This window comes from Pelodiscus sinensis, chromosome 3, assembly GCF_052426305.1.
Source record: "Pelodiscus sinensis isolate ZL-2025 chromosome 3, ASM5242630v1, whole genome shotgun sequence".
Taxonomy (NCBI): Eukaryota; Metazoa; Chordata; order Testudines; family Trionychidae; genus Pelodiscus; species Pelodiscus sinensis.
Window position 1 is genome coordinate 127,311,935 of NC_143054.1, and position 24,408 is coordinate 127,336,342.

Genomic DNA, 24,408 nt, shown 5'->3' on the forward strand with positions numbered 1-24,408 from the left:
CTTTTGGCACTGTTCGGGAAGGAAGGTATAGGAGCTACTTTCCACCCATGAGGGGTGGGGGAGCAAGGATCCCACCCATGTCTTGGCTGAGCTCATCTCTTCTCCCCACTCACCTCCTCCCCCCCCACAGCTGGAAGCAGTTTGTCCCTTCCAGCCCGCAGCTACCACCACCAATCTGGCCACCAACATAACCCAGCTGCCTCCTCTCCCCCAGCTACAGGGCAGGCAGGATGGAGTTAAGCCCTAAAGCTACCTGGTGCACCAGGGACCCTGAGTTTGGGGGCTTCAATGAATTCAGCCAGAAGAGAGGCTCAGCGGGCGAGGGTGCCCAGGGGATGGAGCAGTCCCACGCTCCATGGGAGTGCAACCCAGGGAGTGTGTGCACGGGCACGCCCCCCAGGGGTTGCTCTAGAGCCTGCTGCTTTGGGGCATGAAGAGGTTGGAAAATACCCCCCTCCTCTCTACTTCACCACCCCAGACCGTAGTTGAAGGGGGAGAGGTTTCTCCATGCCAGTGCTGTGCAGGCTTTGATATTTGAAGGGCTTGGCTTCTCTTGGCCAGCACCCCTCGCTGAAGAGTCTTGGGACTTTCCTGGGGTGCCAATTCAGCCAGAAGTAGTGGGGGAAGGAAGAAGCTGGCTAGCCAGGCTGTTGGTGAGCCCAGTGCTCCGACCAGCGGCTGGTTGTCAGCACAGCTCCGGGGATGGGACGCGCCCTGGTGGGAAGGACTTAGAGGAGCAGCAGGGCTGGGAGTGAAAGGGCAAAGCAAGGAGACAACAGCAAGAGGGGGAGCAATTAAAGGCCAAATGGGTGGGCAGCAGAGGTGACTCGTATCTGCCTGCCTGTCTCCACTCACTAACCATCATAGCTCACAGCGAGCAGCCCATGCCGGCTGGAAAAATGGGAGGGGGGCAGGGTCCTGCCAGCTGAGAGCCAGCACACAGCGGGGGCTGTGCTGACAAACCAGCAGGGGAAGCAGTTGAGCCCACGCACTGAAACTTTGCCTTGCCACCAGCTTTGCGCACCTACCCACATCATTGGCCTCTGAACCCCACTTGCAGCTGGTGAGCAGGTGGCTGGCGAGCAGGGATCCATCCAGCAGCAGGACCCGCCAGTACTGACTGGGAGGGTGGGAGAGAAACAAAATGATACATCAATTTGCCCGTTTTTAAGAAAGACACCTGCAGGAGGGCTTAAATACAGGGCTGACCCTTTAAAAAGGGAATGTCTGGTCACCCTAGATATGGGAGAAGTCTGTGGATTTAATTATGGGTAGCCAAAAGTATAGATTCAGATGATATTCCGTGGGCAAGTGTGAAAGTGTTATAAAAGGGTATAACTGGCTGTTAAATTTTATAAATGTGGTATTCTGTTAGCTTAGTGTTTGAATATAGGACAAGAGCAGGTAGTACCTGTTCATTACAGCAAAAAAGCCCTGTTGGGGAATGTATGTTATGGGCATGGAGAACATTCCTCAAAGACAGCAGAATTAAGGTTGCATGAGTGCTAAATTTAACTCTGTATTTCCTGATTTTCATTGGACATTAGCTGTCATTTTGCAACCTTAACTCTGCATTAATGGAGGTTTTTGCCATTTAATTTCCTAGGCTACGTCTACACTGCAGGCTTTTTGCTCAAGAACAGTTGTTCTTCGCAAAAACTTGCCGGGTGTCTTCACTGCACGTGCGTTCTTGCGCAAGTATATTTACAATAGTACAGTGTCAGAAAACAAGGCTTCTTACAGAAGAGTTATTCCTCTCCCCACGAGGAATAAGCCCTCTTGCGCAAGAGCTCTTCCACAAGAAGGCAGTGTAGACAGGCAACATGATTTTCTTGAGTAAGAAACCCCTATGGCTAAAACGGCCATCAGAGCTTTCTTGCACAAGAGAGTGTCCACGCTGCCATGGACACACTTGCGCAAAAGCACATGGCAGTGTGGATGCGCTCTTGTGGAAGACATTTTGCACAAGAACTCTTGCACAAAACAGTTCTTGCACAAGAAGCCTGCAGTGTAGATGTAGCCCTAGTGTTGTTTTTTTTAACAGAAAGAGAAATGTTTGTTAGAAGGGTAAGTGCTCATTAGGCAGTTGTACCTCTGACCCAGGTCTGGAGTTGATAAACTAATTTGTATAGATCTCTTTCACACCTTTCACATCTCTTTTCTCAGGTGAACAATCCTAAACTTTTTAGTCTCTCCTTTATGGAAACTTCTAAATACCCTTGATCATCTTTGCTGCCCTTCTCTGAATCTTTTCCGCTACCCCTATATTTCCTTTTTGAGATAGGGCTACCATAATTGGACAAAGTATTCGTCGTGTGGGCACACTTTTAGAATACTTTGTTTTACTCATACTAACTTTCTTCAAAATTAAAAAACAACTAAATAATAATGGCCGAGGCAGATTTTTCCCCAAATGATTATAGTTCTCAGATTTCTGCTCAGAATGGGTTTCAGACTCTTAAGTTGCAGGCTCAGACAGGGGTTAAGTGGCCTATTCATCTCAATTAGATGTTGTCAGAGGAAAGAGAATTCTCATGCTGGAAACAGCAGCTCTGAGATGAGTGAACTGAGGAATCATCTCAGTGGATGTTCCCTCCTCCAGTCCCTAGTGCTGAAGAATTTTCACTGTGTTTCAAGCATACCTGTTTTAAGCTCCTCACTCTAGTCTCAGCAGTCTGTTCTCATTGGTGACCCCAAGGGGGGTCTCAGAGCCTCCTAAAATCTAGCTTACATGAAGGGAGCAAGGAGGGTGAATCCATTTCTGTCAGACAGACATGGGGCATTTACATGGGAGACTCCCATACTGCAGTTCATAAGAGGGGGCAGAGAGAGGGTCTCAGAACCTATTAGAAGGGCAAGAGCCCCCCCAGATCTGGGCACACACACAAAAGGGAAGAAGGTGTAACTGACTGGTGCCCCGTCCCTGTGCTCCCCCAATACCTCACCATTTCCCCATCACAACTCCTACCACAATGCCTCCCTCATGACTCTCCAGCCTCTCTCCCCTCTTCTCCCTTCCATCCCCATTTTTCTGCCCTTTCTGTGGTAACCCCAAACCGCTTTTCCCTATTCCCCCACATTTTTCAACCCCCCCCCCCAATTAACCTTTACCTTCAAGGAAGCACTGATTCGTCTAATTGCTCCTTCCAAGGCTTAGGGATGCACTAGAGTTGGTGTGCACTGTCAGAGATGGAGTTGCAGGGATTGGAGTGCACTTCCAGAGTTATGGGTGCAGGAAAGTTAGGGTGTACTAGCAGGGCTGGGAGTGCAGAGGGTTGGGGCACACTGGCAGGGCAGGTGTGTAACTCCTCCCTCACCTGAACCCCCAAAATCTTGCCCCTGCTCTACCATCCTGCTCCATTTATCTGCCTCTGCACCACCCTCCTCCCCTTGCTGCAGACTCAAATGTCTCTGTCTGTATTCCCCTAATCCTCCACACCATAATACTCCCAGGAAGCATTCACATGTCTGATTCCTTCCCCTCTCCCACAAATACTCTGATTACTTTCCCCAAAGCTATGCTATCCAGGACTAAGAAATTGCAGCCACATCCCACCAGTCAGCTTAAAAAGCTCTTTTTTGCATTAGGTGGGCCCTTGCCATTAATTTATTCTTAGTTATGTTAATTGAAAAGTCCGTTTGCAGCCATCAATCTCAGTGAAGTCTGTGATTCATGCAGTCATTAATACCTCTCAATTTAACAGTAAATGGCAGCAAAAATAAATCATTTTGGGGGCCCTGTAACTCAGGAACCCCTTAATCAAATGACTCCAAATTTGGATTGCTAATGCTATGCCATGTCCCCGCAAGGCACACCAAATCTCAAAAAAATCCAAGTAATCACTCAGATTTTAGAGCCATTACAAGAGTCAAACATGTGAAATGGTGGGAATGGAAACCTAGCCATTTTTTGTGTTCTGGCACATGCACAGTCTAATAATCTACATTTCCTAAATTACCTGTGGAACTCCTTGCCAGAGTATGTTGTGAAGACTAGGAATTTAACAGGGTTCAAAAAAGAGCTAGATAGATTCATGGAGGTTAGGTCTATCAATGGCTATTAGCCAGGATGGGTAGGAATGGTGTCCCTAGCCTCTGTTTGTCTAAAAATGGATGACAGGAGAAGGATCACATGATGATTACCTGTTGTGTCCACATCTCTCTGGGGCATCTGGCATTGGCCACTGTTGACAGACAGGATATTGGGCTATATGGACCTTTGGTCTGACCCAGTATGGACATTCTTTTCTTCTTATATTCTTAAATAAAAAATTTTCAGCTTAGGTCTATCAAGGATTTAGTGGGTGTCATTTGTGAAACTTAACAGACAGACCTTTTTGACCAGTACTACATTATTAAATGCAAGCTACTAAAAAAAAGAAAGGGGAAATATTTAAATAAAAAGGTTTGACAAGGAAACTGTTTCTGCGCTTAATTCATTTAAATTAAGATGCTTTAAAGCAGCATTTTTCTTCATAGTAAAGTTTCAAAGCTGTATTAAGTTAGTGTTCAACTGCAACTTTTAAGAACCACCCTAATGTTTTGTTCAGAGTTATGAACATTTCAGCTTTATGAACACACCTAGTTCCTGAGGTGTGCGTAAATCTGAGGTTCTGTAATGAATAGTTTATGAAGCCAGATCAAGGACTCTTATCCTCCTCTCACAATACAAGCACAAGGACATTCAGTGAAACTGCAAGGTCGCAAATATAAATCTGATAAAAGGATTTTTTTAACGCAGTGCTATTAATTGTGGAACTCAATGCTTCAATTGATCTTTGAGGCCAAGAGATTAGTAGGATTAAAAAAATTCTCTGAGTAATGAAAACACCCCACAGTTACATTAGACAGAACTTAACACAGCTTTAGAAGGGATATGGCTGAGGGCATAAGCCAACCATTAACTCATGAAGGTTAGAAAAAAAATCTCTTTTGGGGAGATTATTCCATGAATGTTCACTGAAGAATTTCTTACTCTTTCCTCTAAAGCAGGAACCCTTTTTGGGTCGGGGGCCGCGCACACAAGTGAAAAGCAAAAAACAAAACAAAAATAATACACACCAAAAAAACCCAAACAAACCAACCTCACTGATGCGCCCCTGACTGAGAAGAACCGCCCCCCCACACACACACATTCTCCTCACACACCAAAGCCTACGGGGGCCCAGCCTAATAGATTTTGTGTGCTCCAGCTCTGAGGTGGGACAGCGGGGGGGCTGGAGCAATAGCGTGGGCTTCCCAATGCTGAGAGGAGGGGGCCCTGAGCCGAGGGGGCCAGAATCAGATGAGCTGGGGGCCACATCCGGCCCCCGGGCCTGAGGTTCCCCACCTCTGCTCTAAAGTACCTAGTACTGATCAAAGTCAAAGTCAGTCACAGATGGCTGAACTAGACGGTGTCTGCTATGATATTTCCTATGAAAATCTCCCTGCTGTCAAGGTTTAAGAACAAAAGGAGGAATGTCAGACAGAGGACTAAACAACAAAGTAACAGAAGATGTTTTGATATCATTTTGCATTTTAAACATATCTGACTTACAAACAACAATTATGGATAGAGGTGGAAGTAGTGGGAGGAAGAATGTGTCCCAGTCCAGAGGCAACGGCAATGAGAGAGGAGAAATAGACAAGCTCATTGACAAGCAGGAGGAACCATGAGGTATATGTTTTTTGGGGGGGGGGAGGAATAATTATTTCAGAGGTGGGGAAGGAGCAAAAAGGATGTATCTTACTTTTTAGCTTCCCTGGCCCACGTCTGCACAATCTAGGTAAATCCTAATTGTGGCCACACTGGCAAATGTTTCTCCTCTGCAGTTTATTTGTACTCCATTCCCAGAAATGTTAACATTTCAACGTGGTTATTTTCCAGACCATAGTGACAGGAACAATAAACACTAGGATACACTCGAAAAGCTGGAGAAAAATAAGTCTTGTTACAAGATTCTCAATACAGCAGGGAGGCTGGAAATACAGTTCTATGATAACCAGCAATTTAATCATAACCTCTTTAGAGACACTTAACTGATTTAGTTACACCACACACCAATTCACTGGAGACCCCCAAAGCAAAAGCAATTTGTGCCATTCCCAAAATAGAAACTGAGCCAGATGACTGAGAACGAATAGAAACTGAAAGGAAGGGGGAAAAGAGACAGGAGAGAGGCTTGTAAGTGAACGTTCCAGTTTGTTTGCATCAGAATTGTAGCAGCAAACATCTTTACTGGGCTGCTCTAAGTGATCAAACAATTAGAGCTGAAGTAAACTTATTGCACTAGTCTGTCAACTTCTATAACCAAGTTATAAAATAAAATACTCAGAAGAGTGGAACTGTAGTGCTGCAGCATGAAAAAGTATGTTTTAAAACAAGAAAAAAATGGAAAGAAAAGGCAGTTCTTGAAGATAATTGAAGCTTTAAAGTGCTTATATATTTAATGAAATTTACTGCTATTTCCCTTCCCCTCCCTCTCACATCTATGGTCTAATCATCTGAACAGCTGTGAAAATAAAGAGTAAAACAGAACTCCTTAAACTGGGAATGGAACACCGGCTACGGACAGGCTAGAGCTGGGTTTTTTATCAAGCCCCCCTTTCCACCCACCTCTTTTAAGAGAAAGCAGAATTTCTCTGAGTTTGACTCCCATGGGATAACTAACTATTAAGTACTGAGACAAATTTGTGCTTTTGTTTCACCCCCTTCAAATGCAGTGCTGTTCACAAATTTGCAAAGTTGTAAACAAAATAGTAGTATGGTAATTTGCCTTCTCTCTCCATTCTCTTATTTTTTTCTTGTTTATTTTTTAAAGGTCTTATTAAAGCAATTGATCTTAATAATGGACTGGAATTATTATTAGTATGGCTGCCAAGCAATTAAAATTAATCATGATTAACTGCACAATCAAAAAATAATCACAATTAATTGCATGATTAATTGTGCAGTTAAACAATAATATAATATCATTTATTTAAATATTTTGGGTGTTTTCTACATTTTCAAATATATTAATTGCAATTTGAACAGAATTCAAAGTGTACAGTGCTTGCTTTATTTTGTTTACAAATATTTGCACCGTAAAAACAAAATAGCATTTTTCAATTCATTTAATAGGACTACTGTATCTTGAAAGTTAGACTTATAAATGTAGAATTATTTACAAAAATAATTCAATGTAAACACAAAACAATGTAAAACTTTAGAGCCTAAAGTCTACCGAGGCCTGCTTCAAGTTTGGTTATGAGGTTACGATTTGCACGAGATAATTCGGCCCATTTATTGTTTACAATATCACCTGCAAGTGAAAAAAGGGGTTTGCATAGTATCGTTATAGCTAGTGTCACAAGATATTTTTACATGCCAGATGCACTAAAGATTCATATGTCCCTTCATGCTTCAACCACCATTCCATAGGATATGCATCCATGCTGGTGATAGGTTCTGTTCAATAACAATTCAAAGCAGAGTGGACCCGTGCTTGTTCATTTTCATTGTCTGAGTCAGACTGCCACCAACAGAAAGTTGATGGTTCTGGTTGTCTAGTTTCTGCATCAGAGTGTTGGTCTGATAAGACTTCTCAAAACATGCTCCACACCTTGTTCTGCTCAGATTTTGGAATGCACTTCAGATTCTTAAACCAAGGTCAAGTGTCGTAGATATTTTTTTAACAAATCTCACACATTGCTACTCCAGTCGTCTGTAGAAGTGGGTTTTGCCCATGAAAGCTCATGATACCATGTACATGTTTGGTTAGTCTATCAAGTGCTACCAGACCATTTGTTGTTTTTTAAGTTTATTGCTACTTTGTGTTTGTCAAATCTGCTGTGAAAGTGTTCTTAAAAGGATCATGTGCTGGGTCATCATCCGAGACTGGAGACAACCCCAAACAGGTGTCAACCCCAAAGGAGATCAGTCATAAATTTAATTCACGCTTTTTTTTTTAAATGAGCTGATGCATGGAGGCATGTCCTCAAGAATGGTGGCCAAAGCAGGAAGTACATATGATTGTTTAGCATATCTGGAATGTAAATACCTTGCAATGCCAGCTACAGAAGTATTATTCAAACGCTTGGTCTCACTTTCAGGTGACATTGTAAACAAGAAGCATTAACTAGTGCAAACTTGTTTGTCTTGGTGATTTGAGTGTTTTTAGCGTTTAAGTGTACTTACATAATTAAAAAAAAATCTACACTTGTACATTATGCTTTCATTATAAAGAAGTTACACTACAGTATTTGATGAGATGAATTGAAAAATACTATTTATATTGTGTATTGTTTTACAGTGAAAATCTTTATAATAAAATAATATAAATTGAGCACTGTATATTTTGTATTCTGTATTGTAACAGAAGTCAATACATTTGAAAATGTAGAAAAGCATCCACAAATATTTGCTAAATTTCAATTGGTATTCTATTATTTAGGAGTATGATTAATTGAGATTAAAAATGTAATCATGTGAGATCGAGAGCCCTAATTATTAGATATTATATATAGTAAGCATACATTTTTATTATAAGAAACTATCATATTCAGTTCCTGTACCACAAAGGATGTGCTAATTGCTGTGCAGACCCACATGGGCACACAAAAGCAAAGCTTTGTCCCTGCCCCCAAAGAACATGCTAATACTTTTAGAGTTTGCTTTAGGTTTGGCACAGCTGATGGGGAAAAAATGGGACATTAGGGTTATGTTCCTCCATCCCAATTTAAAAAACAAATTACCATCTGCCTCATCCTGCCAACTCCATACCATGCTGCCCAAAGAGCTAGGAGGGTCTGTCATCAAAGAATCGACTAGAGGGATTAAATTGTTCATGTCTAAGTAGACATGGAAGGATTAGAAGACACAATGGAAATGCAGGGTATGCACTAGAGAAGCTACTGCATGTATCCAAAGAAGCAGGATAAAGAGAGAGCCAAACTGCACTCCACTGAAGAACTGGAGAAGTTGCTTGCTACCTAAACTGGGAGGCCTCAAGACTCCCTTCTGGTCATCAGTTCTCTGTCATCATCCCCCTTCCACCTAGCCTAGTGCATCATCAATGTAATAAGAATATTCAGACCTTTACTCACATGCACCTATGGCTCTCCTTTACAGTGTCCAGAATGATCCTTCCTTAACTCCACAACTTGCTATGACATACCAATTCCTGAAACATCTTCTTTGGTACCTACCCATTTACCTGTTAACACATTTTAACTATCAAAGTTTGTAAACTTGGTCTATGGTTTGCATTCTTCCACACACCCTAAGAAGGGTTTTGAGAGGTGCTAGACCAGTGGTCCCCAACGTTTTGGGGCTCCCGGGCGCCTGGGGGCGGGGCTGCTCACGCGCTGCACATATGGGGGCGGGGCCGCTCACAGGCCACGTGACTGGGGGCGGGGCCAAGCATGCGCCGCACACCCGAGGTCGGCACCGGCATGTGCTGCGATCCTGGGCAGGGGCTGCCCAGGTTCCGCGCAGCGCCGCCGGGGCCAGGGCTGGTGCGGTGCCCCCAGGGGCGGGGCCAAAGCCGGCGCCAGGGCCAGGACATACGCGGCGCACCCGGGGGCGGGGGTCAGGGTTGGCACCGGCACGCGCAGCGCACCCGGGGCCGGAGCCAGCCATGTGCCCGGGGCTGGCACCTGCCGTACACCCGGGGGCGGGGCCAGCCCAGATTGCTCCGCGCGTGCATGTAAAGGGCCCGGCGGGCGCCATGGCGCCCGCGGGCACTGGGTTGGGGACCACGGTGCTAGACTAATGTTCCAGTCCAATTCTACTTCTTGAGCCTTTTGTTCTAATCTCTCTTTCTATATAAAAAAGTTTTTCCTGCTGGGCAAGAAAATGATGTGATCATGCGAAAGCCGCCGGGGGAGGAGGGGGGGGAGAGGGTTGGCAAGTGTAGCGAGCACGGGGCACAGCCCGCTAGTATCTGTATGTGATTTTCTATCTCTTATGGTGTCAAAATGCAATCCTTTTGATTTTAAGTGTTTCTCTGCATTAGGCAGACCTTTCCATGGAGCAATCCATAGTATCTAGGGGTATGTCTACACTACCACCTAGTTCGAACTAGGGTGGTAATGTAGGCAACAAGCCTAATCCGAACTACCTAGTCCGAGCCGCGTGTAGCCGCGGGGCATGGAGTCCACACTCGCGGACATTTAAAAACGGCGGCGCCCGGCAATATACAAATGAAGCCCGGGAAATTCAAATCCCGGGCTTCATTTGCAACTCTGGTTGCCTACATTACCACCCTAATTCGAACTAGGGTGGTAGCGTACACATACCCTAGTATAATAGATATTTTCCCATCTAGGATATTAAGAGTTTAGATTAGTATCACTGACTTCAACAGGATACTTTATGAGGACGGACTGTTCATGTAAGTAAGGTTATAAAGAATCAGGTTCTAATGTAGTATTAATTTGACATTTACTCATCCCAGTATTGTATAATCTCTAATCTAATAAACCATCTTGTTAGTCTTTAGAGTGCTACATAGTCCTGTATTTTGTTGCAGCTACCCTAGACTAACACGGCTACATTTCTATCAATATTAGAATCTTCTGTGAGACTAATTTTTCATGCCCATTATTAAACAAAGGTGAAAGGAAAACAAGGCACCCTATCACATTTTTTAGGTCATAACAAGCAGCAAATTTGGCAAAAGAATGTGGTATTAAAAATGAACAACTTTAAGAAGACAGACAAAAACTTTACATTCCGAATGACAAACTTTGATAAATGTAGGGACAGATCCCAGCAGACATAAGCTGTCACAGTTTCACTGACTTCAGCGGAACTATGAGAATACATACCAGCTAGGGCTCTGACCCTTTGGATATATATTATTAGTATATGCTACATGTGGGATGAATTAGTAAACAAAGGAATAACTACAGAAGGGCAGGATGCTTAAAAGGATGCTTATTTACTGCCATGTGTGTGTCATTTGTGTAATGAGTAACAATGACTGGTGGATAAGGGAAGACCACTAAGGGTCTAGTTTTTCCTTGCGTGTTCACAAAGATTATTACTTTTAATCCATTGTGCACTCCCAATGATTTCAGTTGGAATACTTACCAACTAAGGTACTAATCCAAACAAGCAAGTGTGGCAGCACAGGTTAAGACAGAGCCATTTGTTTAGAAATACGAAATGTCACTGAACAAGGATATGTAAAACACCAACACTTACAAGAGGTGAGGGGGAAAATGAACTAAGGAGGCAAAAGTAATAAGAAAGATGAAAATAGAAATTAATAAGAAACAGAAACAAGTTTTAAATACATGAGAAAGAGAGAACTAGGCAAACATTCAGTAAAATAATCGAGGGGTTAGACTGAAAATTTAATCACAGATGTCTATACTGCTCAAAGCCAGTCTACCTCTCCCCCAAGTTTTCACAAAGAACCTAATGTTTGTGTGTATCTCCAAAACTTGAATAAATTTACTGATTATTTATTTAGAATGACAAAGAAAAGGCACTGGAATTAAGCAGTAAAAGGTTATCACCAAGATTTTTAACTTGAGGAGCCAAATGTTAGGTGCCTAAACAAGTAGCTTGATTTTCAGAGATAATGAGAACCTGCAGGTCCCTCTGATTTTAATAGCAGGTAGTAGGTTTTCAATACTTTTCAAAATCAGTCTAATTATTCAGGTCTCTGAATGTGAATTTAGGTATCCAAGTTCGAACATTTTGACCATATCTCCTTTTGATGAAAAACATCAAATGAAACCAAAACCATCCATTTCCACTTAGAAATAATCTGAAGATAACCAGATGGCTGGCTGACAGAATGGGCACTATGTGCCCCATGCATTTATGACTGCCAGGTTTCATTCTTTAACTTCAGTCATAACTAAGGCAAGAAGCCACACACCCTAAAAAAACTCCAGCTGAAACAGAAACACAGCAGTCCTTCTATTTAGCAACATAGGACACCATGAACAGATCATCTCAGTTCTCTGCTCTCTGCACTTGCATTCTAGCTACCTGAGAGATTCTCTCTCCTTCCACTTCTATGACCTCACACAGCAGATACATTCCACTAGAACAATTCAGCAAAGAGATGTTGTGAGAGCAGGAAACAGCACCTCCATGAGAGCTGGATCCAAGTTGTGAAATCCCTTTTCCACCGCCCCGCCACCAAAGATAACCAAAAAACTTAATCATTTCTAGAAACAAATACATTTATTTGACTATCCACCCATTCACACATACCAACCAAAACCAACCTAACAGAAAAAACTATAAACTGCTCGTGCTACCTCTCCTACAGACTGGAAAGGAAGTAAAAGAAATAGTTATTTCCCTATTTTAAGTATTTAAATACTTGGAAGGTGCTCAAATACCAGGCTGATTTGAGGCCATATGTGTGCAACAGTATGTTACACTCCTCCTTGGTCTGGCAAATTCCTATTTTGCCTTACATTTTTATTGCCTATCCTAAAATACTATGAGTTTGTAGGTGCTGTTCAACAACTATCATATTTTACTCCAAAGCTGGCTGCATATATCAATGTTGGATGAAGAAATTACATATAGTCTGTAAACTGCTTTGAGATCCTACTAGGTAAAAGGCACAAAAACAAAATGTACAGTTAGCTCTCATTAAACAATTTCTATGTTCTTAAGTCAATTTTATTGTCCAAGTAGCAGATAGAAAACTAATACCAAACAAAAACAGCCAAATATATAAAAATCTTCATGAAAGATTATCTGCTAAAAATAACTGCAGACTCATCAGTTTACTCATTCATATTTAGTGCTGAGAGCTCCTTACCATCTACAAACTGATAAAATTTTGCTAACACTAGCCACTAAAACAATAAAGGATACTTATGATTTCCATAGTTTTGTTGCTGTCTATCAAGTAAAAGTGACAGGACATAGCATATATTGATAGTTATGCAAGTACATTTTAATAAATAACTAAATAAGTACAAAATATTAATGTGGTATGACCAAGACCTCAACAGAAAGGTTATTTTCATCCCCTAGAACAACATGTAGAATTATCTTTAAAAAAAAAAAAAAAAAAAAAAAAAAAAAAAGGACTGAAAGGAAACTAGAACGAGCAAAACCTGAAAAACAACAGGCGTATGAAACTCTGATTGTCTTACTTGTAGTTCTTCTCCCAGAACTTGACTGGCCTGGCATACGAGGTGATAAAAATGACGCTACCAAGAAATGGACTCAGTGGAGTGGAAAAGATCGAAGTGGCTAGAGTTTGAAAAAAAAGCATTGCAGAGTCTGAAAATTTCAAGTTAAGGTAACACAAATGATTTTCCATCACAGTTTTAAATCATTCTTCAGACAGCTCCTAACCTTTTTTATTTTTATCATTTCCCCCAAGGTGGGGGAAGCTCTGAAGTCATACACAACATGACGAATTATCAAGATGAGGACTAGGGTGGCCTACTGTCTAATTGCAAAAACCGAAAAACCCCTTGCCCTGCCCCTTCCCTGAGACCCCTCTCCTGCTCACACAATGCCCCTCCTTCAGTTGCTCATTCTCCTCCACCCTCACTCGCTTTTACCAGGCTAGAGCAAAGGGCTGGGTGCAGACAGACCATCAAACCAGCTGATTTGAAATGAGGCTCTCCAGCAAGTGGACCTCGCTCTAGCTTTTACCAGATATTTATCATCACAGACTAATGGCCTAATAAAAATCTTCTACATACAACATTAACTGAACTGTCCACAATGTGGGAAGAATAGTGCAGTGGTTGTAACAGGTGAAAATTTTAATGCATGCATTCCTGACTGTCAAGTACATATAATTTTTAAAGTAGTAAGAGGTGTTGAAAATGAATCTAGGAAATACAATGAAGAGGTGGCTAACAATAAAGAAAGATGTAAGAAAAACATAATTTAAAAGACTTGGAATGAGCTGATCTCATTATCGTCACAGATATATGTTGTCACAGTGGCTCATAACATGGGAGGAAAAGTATTTATTCGTGTATGTGGAAACAGTTCCACAACGCAAATAAAAATGTTAAGAAAGCAAACTTTTAATATGATTATGGAAATAAGTGCCACTACTAGTCTTGTCTTTTTAAGGGGCAGGACACAGAGAGAAAACAGGCAAGTTTCAAAATGATAACTGTACGCCCCAAACATGTACACATTTGAAGACCAAATCCTGCTTACATCAAGCACACAACAAATTCCAATGACCCTTAGTGTGATCATTTGAATGCCACTTTACATATACATGCAAGAACATTAAAATATATCCATCTTATGTGTGGTTTACTGTTTGGTTTTTTTCTGTTTTTAAAGAAAGAATTAATTGAAAGATACTGTGTTAATGTAACATTACGATTGGGAATTTATATGAACATAACTTAGTCAATTCCAAGTTACGGTTGCCAAACCAACCATACTGTAATTTGGCCCTTTTGAGCATGTGTAGCATTTTTGCATAATTTTTAATGGGGTAATGCATAAAAGTTAATAGAATATTCCATGCATATACAAAAAGACAGAGTTATGGTTGCTGTGGGAACCGTAATTTAGTCATATGAATTCTTAACCATAAGATTACATTAAGATACTGTTTTGCATTCAACAAGGATATCATTAACTTAAATAATAGATACCCCGTCTAAATGTACTTCCACAATAACTACATAAATCAGCTAAACCCTATTCAGTAACTGTCTTCCTTTTGAAAAATCCTACTTAGGGATTTTATTAGCACTAAAGTTACTGTCACTGTAATAATTGCAATTGAAGACAAATCTTGTTAAAGTATAATCTTCAGTTTTGAAATGTTCTGCTAAACAACATTAAATAAATGTTTTAATTGCAATTCTACATAAAAATAGGACTCAAATTAATATAGAATATGGATTTTGATGATAAGCTTTTGCAATGCCTACTGCTTCAAAATTGGCTGGAAGCCACTTTACTTTTACAATACTTTTGTCAATAATGCCTTTTGGAATCTTTCCTTTTGGGAGACCTTTCTAAGTATGTTTCCAGCTATTTTGTGACATTTCATGTCTTAGAATCAAAAGTGGAATATTTTAAAAGGAAACTTCCCTACCCATTCAAGGGAAAATTTGTATAAAAGAAAATCAAAGTCAGACTGCAATTAAGATGGGAAAAATTTAGAAAGATGCAACAGGGCAGTAACAGCTGAAGTAAATCTCTGCATTTCAGACATAAGCCAGGCCTAACTGTTAAAAGATTAACATTTTAGACCCTGATCCTCAGGATATTCTGCCACCTACAAGAACAGCTTTATAAACAAGACATTCCACCCAGGATGGAAGCATTGGGAGAGAGAATACTTTTTCTACACCAGACACATTTATGTTTTGTGAGTGAGAACATTATTAGAAAGGAAATTGGTTGAATACGAATGTGGAAGAAGGAAATAGCATTACACATCCTGGTCCATATTCTCCAGATGCAATTCTTAATGCAGTCAATAGCTGCATCAAAATAACAGAAGAAACACTGGATTCCCTCAGTTCAGAGACACCTTATTAGAAGTCAGAGTTGTTGACTCGAGTCCCATGACTTGAACTCGAGGCTGACTTAAGACACCTAGGTGACTCGACTTGAGACTCGACTTGGGTTCATTGTTTGTGACTTGAGACTCAACTTGAGACTTGCTAATTTTGTTAAATCGACTTGGTGAAAAAATTGTCCGAAAATGCAGATATTGATGGCTTGTACAAAAGTGACTTGACATTTTTTAAATTAAGACTTGAGACTAGACTTGGGACTTGACTCGAGAGTGACTTTAGGGACTCGAGACTCGACTTGAGACTTGAACTGTAGTGACTTGAGACTCGACTTGGACTTGACAATGATGACTTGAAGACAACACTGTTAGAAGTAACATGGCATACCAGAACCAGTATAAAATATTTTCACTTTAGATGGAATAAATTATTAAATGTTACTCTTGTTTTTTGAACCGTGTACAAACATGAACCATGACACTGAGAGTAAGCACAAACAAAACATCAATAAAGGATATGAGGTATTGAGAAGAGCTGAGCGAATACGTGAAATGAAGATCCCCAAGCAATCTGCCAGGGAGCAATGTACGTCAGAACAAACTGCAATTTTTGCAATAGATCCCATAGCTGAAAACAAAAGAAAGAAAAAAAATGACATTTTTTAGTATCAAGGTAATTCAACAGAAACATTTAAAAATTCTAAATTGTTTACAATTGTGCATTGTATAGGAACTGTATTAAAATTAATGGAATTAAGTTTCTATTGTGCTACTTTTTTCAGTGATATTAAAATCCTGATTCAGGAAGATGCTTAAGCATATGCTTAACTTTAAACACACAATTAATCCCATTAATTTCTCTAGTGTTTATATTTGGTTACATGCATGAGTACTTAGCTGAACTGGGTGCCTAAATAATTTTCTTTTGAAAGCATATGCACTCAAAGAGGGAGTAAAATTGTACCAGTATGTACTAACTTGGTTACTTGCTAACTTGTATAATATACTTTTAGCACCACTAGGGAAAACTGAAGAATGGGCACACTGATAGCTAAAGAATATACATGTTTCTACTGGAAGAGATTCCCTTATTACATTGGGAACTCTTGAATTTAAATGTATACAAAGACTACGCATCATAACACTTTTGAGATTTGTGTCTATCAGTTTCCTTTCACGTCTTCAGCAGTTCTTGTCAGAGAAACAGTTCATGTTGCATAAATTATACTTAAGCAATTCTAGCATTCATTTATAAAGCCAAAGCAAAATATGTGGTTCTTTTTATTGTGCATGATAATAGGGTAGAAAAGGTTAGTGATAATTATGTTGGGAATAACAGTGAATCTGTAACAGGCATTCAGTATAGCAACCTGGAACACTTCATACCATGAACCACACAGCACTAACAAGATGGCAAAACACATTGGTTCTGATTTTTGTAAAACATACATAGTGCTGCTACCACTAGCTCCTGTCTCAAGAACAATACACATCTATTTCCTGAAGTGGTGGATTTTTATCTCCAGCTCCCTCTGCAAAGGCCTGGAGCAGAAATGTTGTGCTGACTAGACCCGGTCATCAACAGATTCATATTGTAATGTTGTCACCTGACAAACTATGACCGGCTTTGGCCTTCAATCAGGATTGGTGTGAAGCAATGCATGCACTATACATGAGAATGAAACAGGAATGTACACAACGCTTCATAACATTGCAGCAACTCATCCCAAACAAGCATTTTATACCTACTACTTATTTTGACTAGTAAAATGGAAAAAAAACCTCCAACAACAAGGCATGTTAGGCCTCCCAATAAAAGTTTGAAGGACACAATGGCTATGGCTTTTCTGCAGAGCTAATGCAAGTTGTCTACACCTGAGTTACTTCTCTTGAGTTAGTCTAACTCAACTGAGAGCATTCACACTGCAAAATAACACTTGATCTGCTGGGTCCGCACCGGCACCGCACTCATTTGTGCACGGCACTAAGAACTGTGGAGACAAATCCTACACTTCTTGCTGCTGGAGCAAGCTAAGCTGCTTTAATGAATTATTTCTAAATGAAAAAGAGAAAGCACGCGCCTGTCTGGCTATCTCAAAAAAAAGACCAGAGACATCTGATGTGAACTTAATCAGGCCACAGCTTTAGATGTCTGAGTACCGGGCAGATGAAAATGTACAGTGCAGGAAACCCCATGTTCATTCCACAATTACCCGCAGGGCTTTTTCCAGCTTCCCATCTTTCTATCCATGTCCCTCCTGCAACTCCATTGCTAGAATCTTACCATTCACTCCCCTTCTAGGAAGGTTAAGGTGGGCTATAAGAATGGAGGGGCAGGAAGTTGGCTCCTTTTGTACCAATCACAGGAGTCCCCATCCACCTCTCATTTGTTCCTTTAATGCACACTTCCTTTAAAGTCCTTTTCCAAGCCATTCACATGGTCTTTATACAAGTTTCTTATGGGGTAACCTGACTGGACATCCACCCTGCACTTAAATAATGAGTAGCAACATATAGTTTGTGGCCCATCCTGAAGCCACTGTGGAAAAGGTTAAACAAACACAATTAACTGCACTCAAGCTACTATGGTGGTAAGGACAAAATTCCTACCCATTCTCCTAAAAAAGGGATGGCTAGTATAAGGCCCACAGCAGGTCTTGACCAAACTGGGTATTTTATCACCCATAGGAGATGGAGGGTGAGACCTGCTTCAGCTTGCTGCATGTAAAAGGAAGGCTTCAGGTGCAGGATTTTCCCTTAGAAACTCTGCAAACCTAGGGCATGAGTCAGTGACTATGCTGACTCCTTTTGCAAAAGTTTACATCTCCCCATCCGAGCCATAAAGAACTGCTCCTGTCAGTCAGCCAGCCAGTTAGGAGCAACACTAATTATTTTTGTGTAAAGATGAGTCCATACACCATATGGGGCTCCACGGAGCACAGTTTGAGAAACACTGCTCTAAACAAATCTTCATTAACCTCTTCCTGAAATTTCTGTTATGGGGTTTGTTTGTTTTGGTATATTAGAAATTCAGGTCTTGTCTGCCTTCTTCCCTCTATAAAATACTACATTCAGGAAGGACAAATCAAATGAACTACTACAAAATGGGGAGTAACGGGTTAGGAGTAATGTTAACAAAAAGGAACTGGGGGTTATGGTGAATCAGAAATTGAATACGACTCAAAATGTGATGCAGTTGCTAAAAAGGCTAATATCTTTGTGAGATTTAAAAACAAAAGTGTCATACATAAGACATGGGACATAAGGGTCTCACTCTATTTGCCATCACTGGGTACGTCTACACTGCACCGTTATTTCAAAATAACAATGTGAGCGTCTACACAGCCATTCCGTTATTTCAAAATAATTTTGAAACAACGGATGGCTTATTCTGAAATCTGTAAACCTCATTCTATGAAGAATAATGCCTGTTCCAAAATAGCTATTTTGAAATAAGGTGTGTGCAGACGCTAGGGCCATTCTAAGTTATTCCTTCCCAGTGCTTCCCCGAGCTCTAAATCAAGATAGCACGTCTACATTAGGGAAGCCTGCCTCAGACTAATTTTGAGGCTTCCAGAATAACTATTCCAGAATAGCTTATTTTGAAATAGTCATGCAGTGTAGATGTACCCAGTGAGTCCTCAGCTGGAGCGTGTCCAATTGTGGTTGCCAAAATTTAGGATGTGGAGAAACTGGAGTATCCAGGGGACAGAAACAAAAGTAACAAAGGATTTAGAAAACCTGAACTATATGGAAAGATTAAACAGATTGGGCATGTTTCATTTTGAGAAAAGAAGACAGAAAAGACGGATAACAGTTTTCAAATATGTTAAGGGTGTTATATAAAAAGAATAGTGATCAATTATTCTTCATATCCACTGAGAGTAGGACAGGAAGTAATGGGCTTAAGCTGCAGCAAGGAAGATTTCAGTTAAGTATCAGGAAAACTTTTTAACTATAAAGGTAGCTTGGCCCTAGAACAGGCTTCTAAGGGAGGTTGTGTCTAGAGGAATTCCCATTATGAAAAGTACAGTAATTGCCTGTAATAGCATAGGAAAATCTTGTTGACTTAAATTTAAATAGCATTGGAGACTATTGTGTCATAAAAGCAAACTTCATGTATCATTGTTATTTTTTAGATGTAACTTCTCCAACAGGGAGATGTGGACAAGGCAGACCATGGGAAGTATTGTGAACTTTAAAAAACTATTTTAAACAATGTGTCTGGCAAAAAGTGATTTCAGGACAAAGTTTTTTGAGAAATACCTAGTGGTGGGATGGGGAATGCAAATTCTCACCTCTAGACCCAATCTTTTGATACTACGTAAAGAGAGAACAATTTTGTCTGGATGATTGCTTATTCATAGTCTCTTGCAGATCCAAGACCCAGGCTGTACAAAGGAAAGGGTAGCCTATGTACTGTACAGGGGTTCTTGTTTCTGTGTAAAAGCTGTTATGAACTTGTGACCACAGAAGAACCCCTTGCTGGAGTTTGAAGGAATGAATCCTGCCAGAGCCCTTGTCGGAGTTGGGGATGATGTCTGGTAAACTTACTTGCATATGTATAGATTCTTTTATGTTTTAATGTTTCCTCTAGAATGCTTTCACCTTGCGAATAACTTCGCTTGCTTACAAAGGGCTGTGTGGTAGCTTATAACTGTGGGCCATTTCATTGTTCATAGTCTTCAAAGAGTAGGGAAGAGCATAGGCACTGGCTTGGTTAGGCCATCTGGCTTGTTGGGGGAACTTATAGGCTGCATCTAGACTGGCATGATTTTGCGGAAATATTTTTAACGGAAAAGATTTTCCGTTAAAAGTATTTCCGCAAAAGCGTGTCTAGATTGGCAAGTGCCTTTGCGCAAAAGATTTGCTTTTGCGCAAAAGCATCTGTGGCCAGTCTAGACGCGATTTTGCACAAGAAAGCCCTGATCGCCATTTTAGCCATTGGGGCTTTATTGTGCAAAACAGTTCTTCCCGGTCTACACTGGCCCTCTTGCGCAAGTGTTCTTGTGCAAGAGGGCTTTTTCCCGAGCGGGAGCGTGAAAGCATTTGCGCAAGAAGCACTGATTTTGTACATTAGAAAGTCAGTGCTCTTGTGCAAATTCAAGCGGCCAGTGTAGACAGCTGGCAAAATCTTGCCCATCTAGACACACCCATAGTGTATCCAGAGAATGGGGCAGCCTGGAAAAATTCAAGAGGGAGAGAGACACGAGTCTCCACCTGAGAGAGGTGACAGTTGTGGAGCTGGGAACAGAGAGTAGATGCCCTTTCTTAAGCACAACAGGAAAAGACATGTGCTGTTGCCCTGAACTGGATCATCCATTTCTGGAGGGCTTTAAGAACAGATTGAACAAACAAAAGAATGTATACATGGTAATATTTTTGTTTCAGAAAGATACTGAAGCAGGTAACATTTGCCTCTCCAAACTCAGCCCTCATCCACACAAAGAAACATCACTGATTTCTACTGGTGGCTCTCATACATCGTTCTTCAATTAAAAATAAGGTGCTGCCAATTTAAAAGGTTAAAATTTTATAAATGACCAAAAATATATAAATGTACATTTAGCAAAGCTTTCCTTTTATTTTGGCTGGGAAAATTCATAATTAACTACCTCTTGACAGATTTAAAGTATATTTAAAAGCAATGTTTGATCACCAAAATGAAGCATACTAACTATCATGAAAGCTTTTATTTTTTTAATTCCTATGCTAATTTTTTTTGCTGGTAAGCAACAGAAACTCCATTACATCTTTTTCAGAACTACATAAAGGACGGAGTTTCTGGTTCAGACTATCAAAATATATCAAAGCATATTCTTATTATACCATTTCTTTAGATCTTGAGTGCATTGTTTCCACTAAGTAGAGGAATGAAATATTCTTTAGGGGCGTAAAGTTTTAGTGTTCCCAGATGTTATTCATGTGACAATTTTGCACAGCAACCAGTTTCTTGCTTTTCAATTAGTACAAATTACTAGTATAATCAGTGCCTGTAAACTACTTCATTCTCTTTACTGCAAAGTGGGAAAGCACAATTATTTATATTTATTTTATACAGACAAGCACTTTATTATACTGATCCTCTTTAAAGTCTTCTGTAAGGTAAGCTTATTAACATCTACAAAATTCTTCTTCATAAGAAATGCCTACTGATTTAAATGCACCTCAAAGAGAAAAAAAAGAGCTAAGGACCCTGATCTGTAAAAAATGTTTTTATGTGCAACTATTCTTGTCTTGAACATACCAGATACAACAGATTAAATTCTGTGGGTTAATTCAATAGCAAAATTGGGTAATTACAGTTACTTATATTAAAGTTGTATTGCAGTATTTGAAATACATTTTTGTTTGTTTGTATAATTATCTCCTTTTTTCAGTTCTAGTGGGCTTCTATCATCAGTGTAGCAAGTGGCAGTTAATTCAATAAACTGAGAATGAAATTGGTAAGGATACTTTGCAATGTATCTATCTTGCAAAAGTGTTTTGCTCACATGGACCTTTCCACCCATGTAACATTGTGTGGATAGATCCCTTTATAGGACAAGAGCTAAATAAAGCATACAAATGGAATTTACCTGTGGTATTTAATTTTGTAATTATTTTTGGTTAAAATAGAAAAACATTAAAAATATATTTGCATGATATACGTGCAACACAAATGGCTTCCAAACCAGAGTCTTAAATACAGAAACAATTTTTACCTCCATTGGAACTATAAGACATATAATTCCACTTCAGTTGAAGCTTACAGGATTCTCAGCTCACACTTTTAAATGCTTCCGAGCATTTAATTTTCCACGTTATAATGGTTCTGCTTGACCAACTGGCACCATCTTATGTGTTTGGATTAAAATCTCCAGTTGCAGGTCTATTATATCTCTGTATTCATATCTGTACTTACGTCCATATAAATTAAAAAATATATTTTTTAAATGGTCAAGTTTTTGTGTGTGTGTGGTAAACACTAAATTAAAAACCATTGTTTGTTTTTCTGTTGTGTTTCTGAAGTTTGCAACAGCGTTGATTATGTCCCTAATAATTTATTGCCTAATGTCATTTTGAAACACACCCCTCCAGTGAAATCATGGAAAGTAGGATTTACTGGAAATAGTATTACTTTTCATTGCTACTGCCACAACCTATTATAGCATTCTGTTGATTTTTCTATTCAAATAATGTCAATCTACATCAGCAATAATTGGGTTTTGTACAACGCATATCTGCATTTGCTTCAGAAGGCTGGAAGGCTTTATTCTGTATGATTTCATGATGCTCACCTTAATGAGACATCTAAGACATTATGCACTGAAGGGTGCTCACCATTTTAACAAAAAAGGAAATAGAATCAACATTTATCCTTTTCAGAGGTTACCCTGTTAATTCTTGTTATATATTGTGGTTCAGCAGCATTTTTTTTTTAAAAAAAGATACATAAACAGGTGTGTTAGTAATCTCATAAGCCTCTCTTAAAAATGCAACATATAAGACAGGGAGGAAGGGTAATCAGTCCAAGGTAATGGAGTTGGGGCTTCTAAGCTCTATTCCTGACTCTTTCACTGCCTTGATGTGTGATCTTAGGCAGGCCATTTAATTTCGCTGCATCTGAATTTATCTTCTATAAAGTGGCAGTTACATTTACCTAACACACAAGGATCCTGTGAGGCTTTATCAAGGCAAAGTTATCTGCACAACACTAATAATTGGCGTTCTACATGTGCTGATCTCCTGACAGCCAGCCACAGGAATTCAGCACACAGTGAACTCCACCCCCTTGCAGGGGGCCTGCACTACTCCTTCAAGCCCTAGGGAAGCTCCATAGTACCTGGATATGGATGGAAGAGTGACTACACAAAGGATTTGTGCATTCTTTGTGTACCAGAAAAGTGTGAAATTTCTCAGCTTTAAACAGAGCAAGATGGGTGTATTTCACCTATAGGAAAGGAAGAGGAGCTATGTCAAGATTCACTATAATGATCGAAGACAAGTCTTTTCCCTTTAGCGTGGGTAGGGTTCTTTGAAATTTACAGATGAAAGGCACACTATAACAAAGAGCAGTAACATCAGTCTTCCAAGCTCAGTAATCTTAGCGCCACAGAGCATAATACATTTACCTGGCAGAGAATGACATAAGAAGCACCAGACACACCATCCATGTCTTATCTTGGGAAAATGGCAATTTTCATTCCAGTAAAAAGAAATCTGTTGCATGTGTGCGAAACTAAAAAGCTTTCCCAGTGATTTGGAACTAGACAGTGGCAGCCTACAAAAAGGACAATTAGCCTGCATAGGCCAGGTGGGAGATACACTTTAGGATAAATGCTAAATTCATGTATCCATGATCTACTACAGAGCACCGCTTGGCACTAAAAGGTGCATTTCCTAGCTGGAGCCCTGGGGAAAGTTTGGTGATCATCTTGGTTAAGATCTTATGTAAAGAGCTGAAGAGAGGAAGCCATTTATAGTGCACATCATATTTTTGAGTGCTACCTTATCTTTGAGCTATTTACATATATGATGCAGAACACTCATAACAACCACCTTCTCTCCGCTAGAGAGATGCTACCCTCATCAGTGCAGAGGGTGTATGTATAAACTGTACCATGCTATACTACTAATGGTGTGTTTATCCCCCCATTTTTACACATTATTTTAGTTCCGTAAAAGACCTGAAAAATTTGGGACCGTGTCAGGAGCAAAGTCTGATGTGGAGGTCAGTGATGGAAGGATGAAAGAAAATAAATTAAACTACACTTCCAATATTAAAAAGGAAACATGAATAGCTAACCACCAGGATTATCCTGTCAAATATCATATGTAGCCTTGGGTATTTTACTCAACACAAAGTGTCTTATCAGAGCTTTATATGCCAAATATCAAAAGTTGAGGAAACAGCTGTGAGCTAAGAGGATGCAGCTGATTAAAACATTGGATTTTAGCATGCATGAAA

The 24,408-nt window shown here is 40.1% G+C and overlaps 1 protein-coding gene across 1 annotated transcript in view; it reads right to left on the reverse strand.

The window, feature by feature from the left end:
• Positions 1-24,408, reverse strand: part of PCNX2 (pecanex 2) — a 224,394-nt gene that overhangs the window by 63,555 nt on the left and 136,431 nt on the right. Inside the window, exons 22-23 of the mRNA XM_089777363.1 lie at positions 15,976-16,086; positions 13,099-13,226 (exon numbers count right to left, since the gene is read on the reverse strand). Of these exons, the coding sequence (XP_089633489.1) occupies positions 13,099-13,226; positions 15,976-16,086 (239 nt within the window). The remainder of the gene's footprint in view (positions 1-13,098; positions 13,227-15,975; positions 16,087-24,408) is intronic.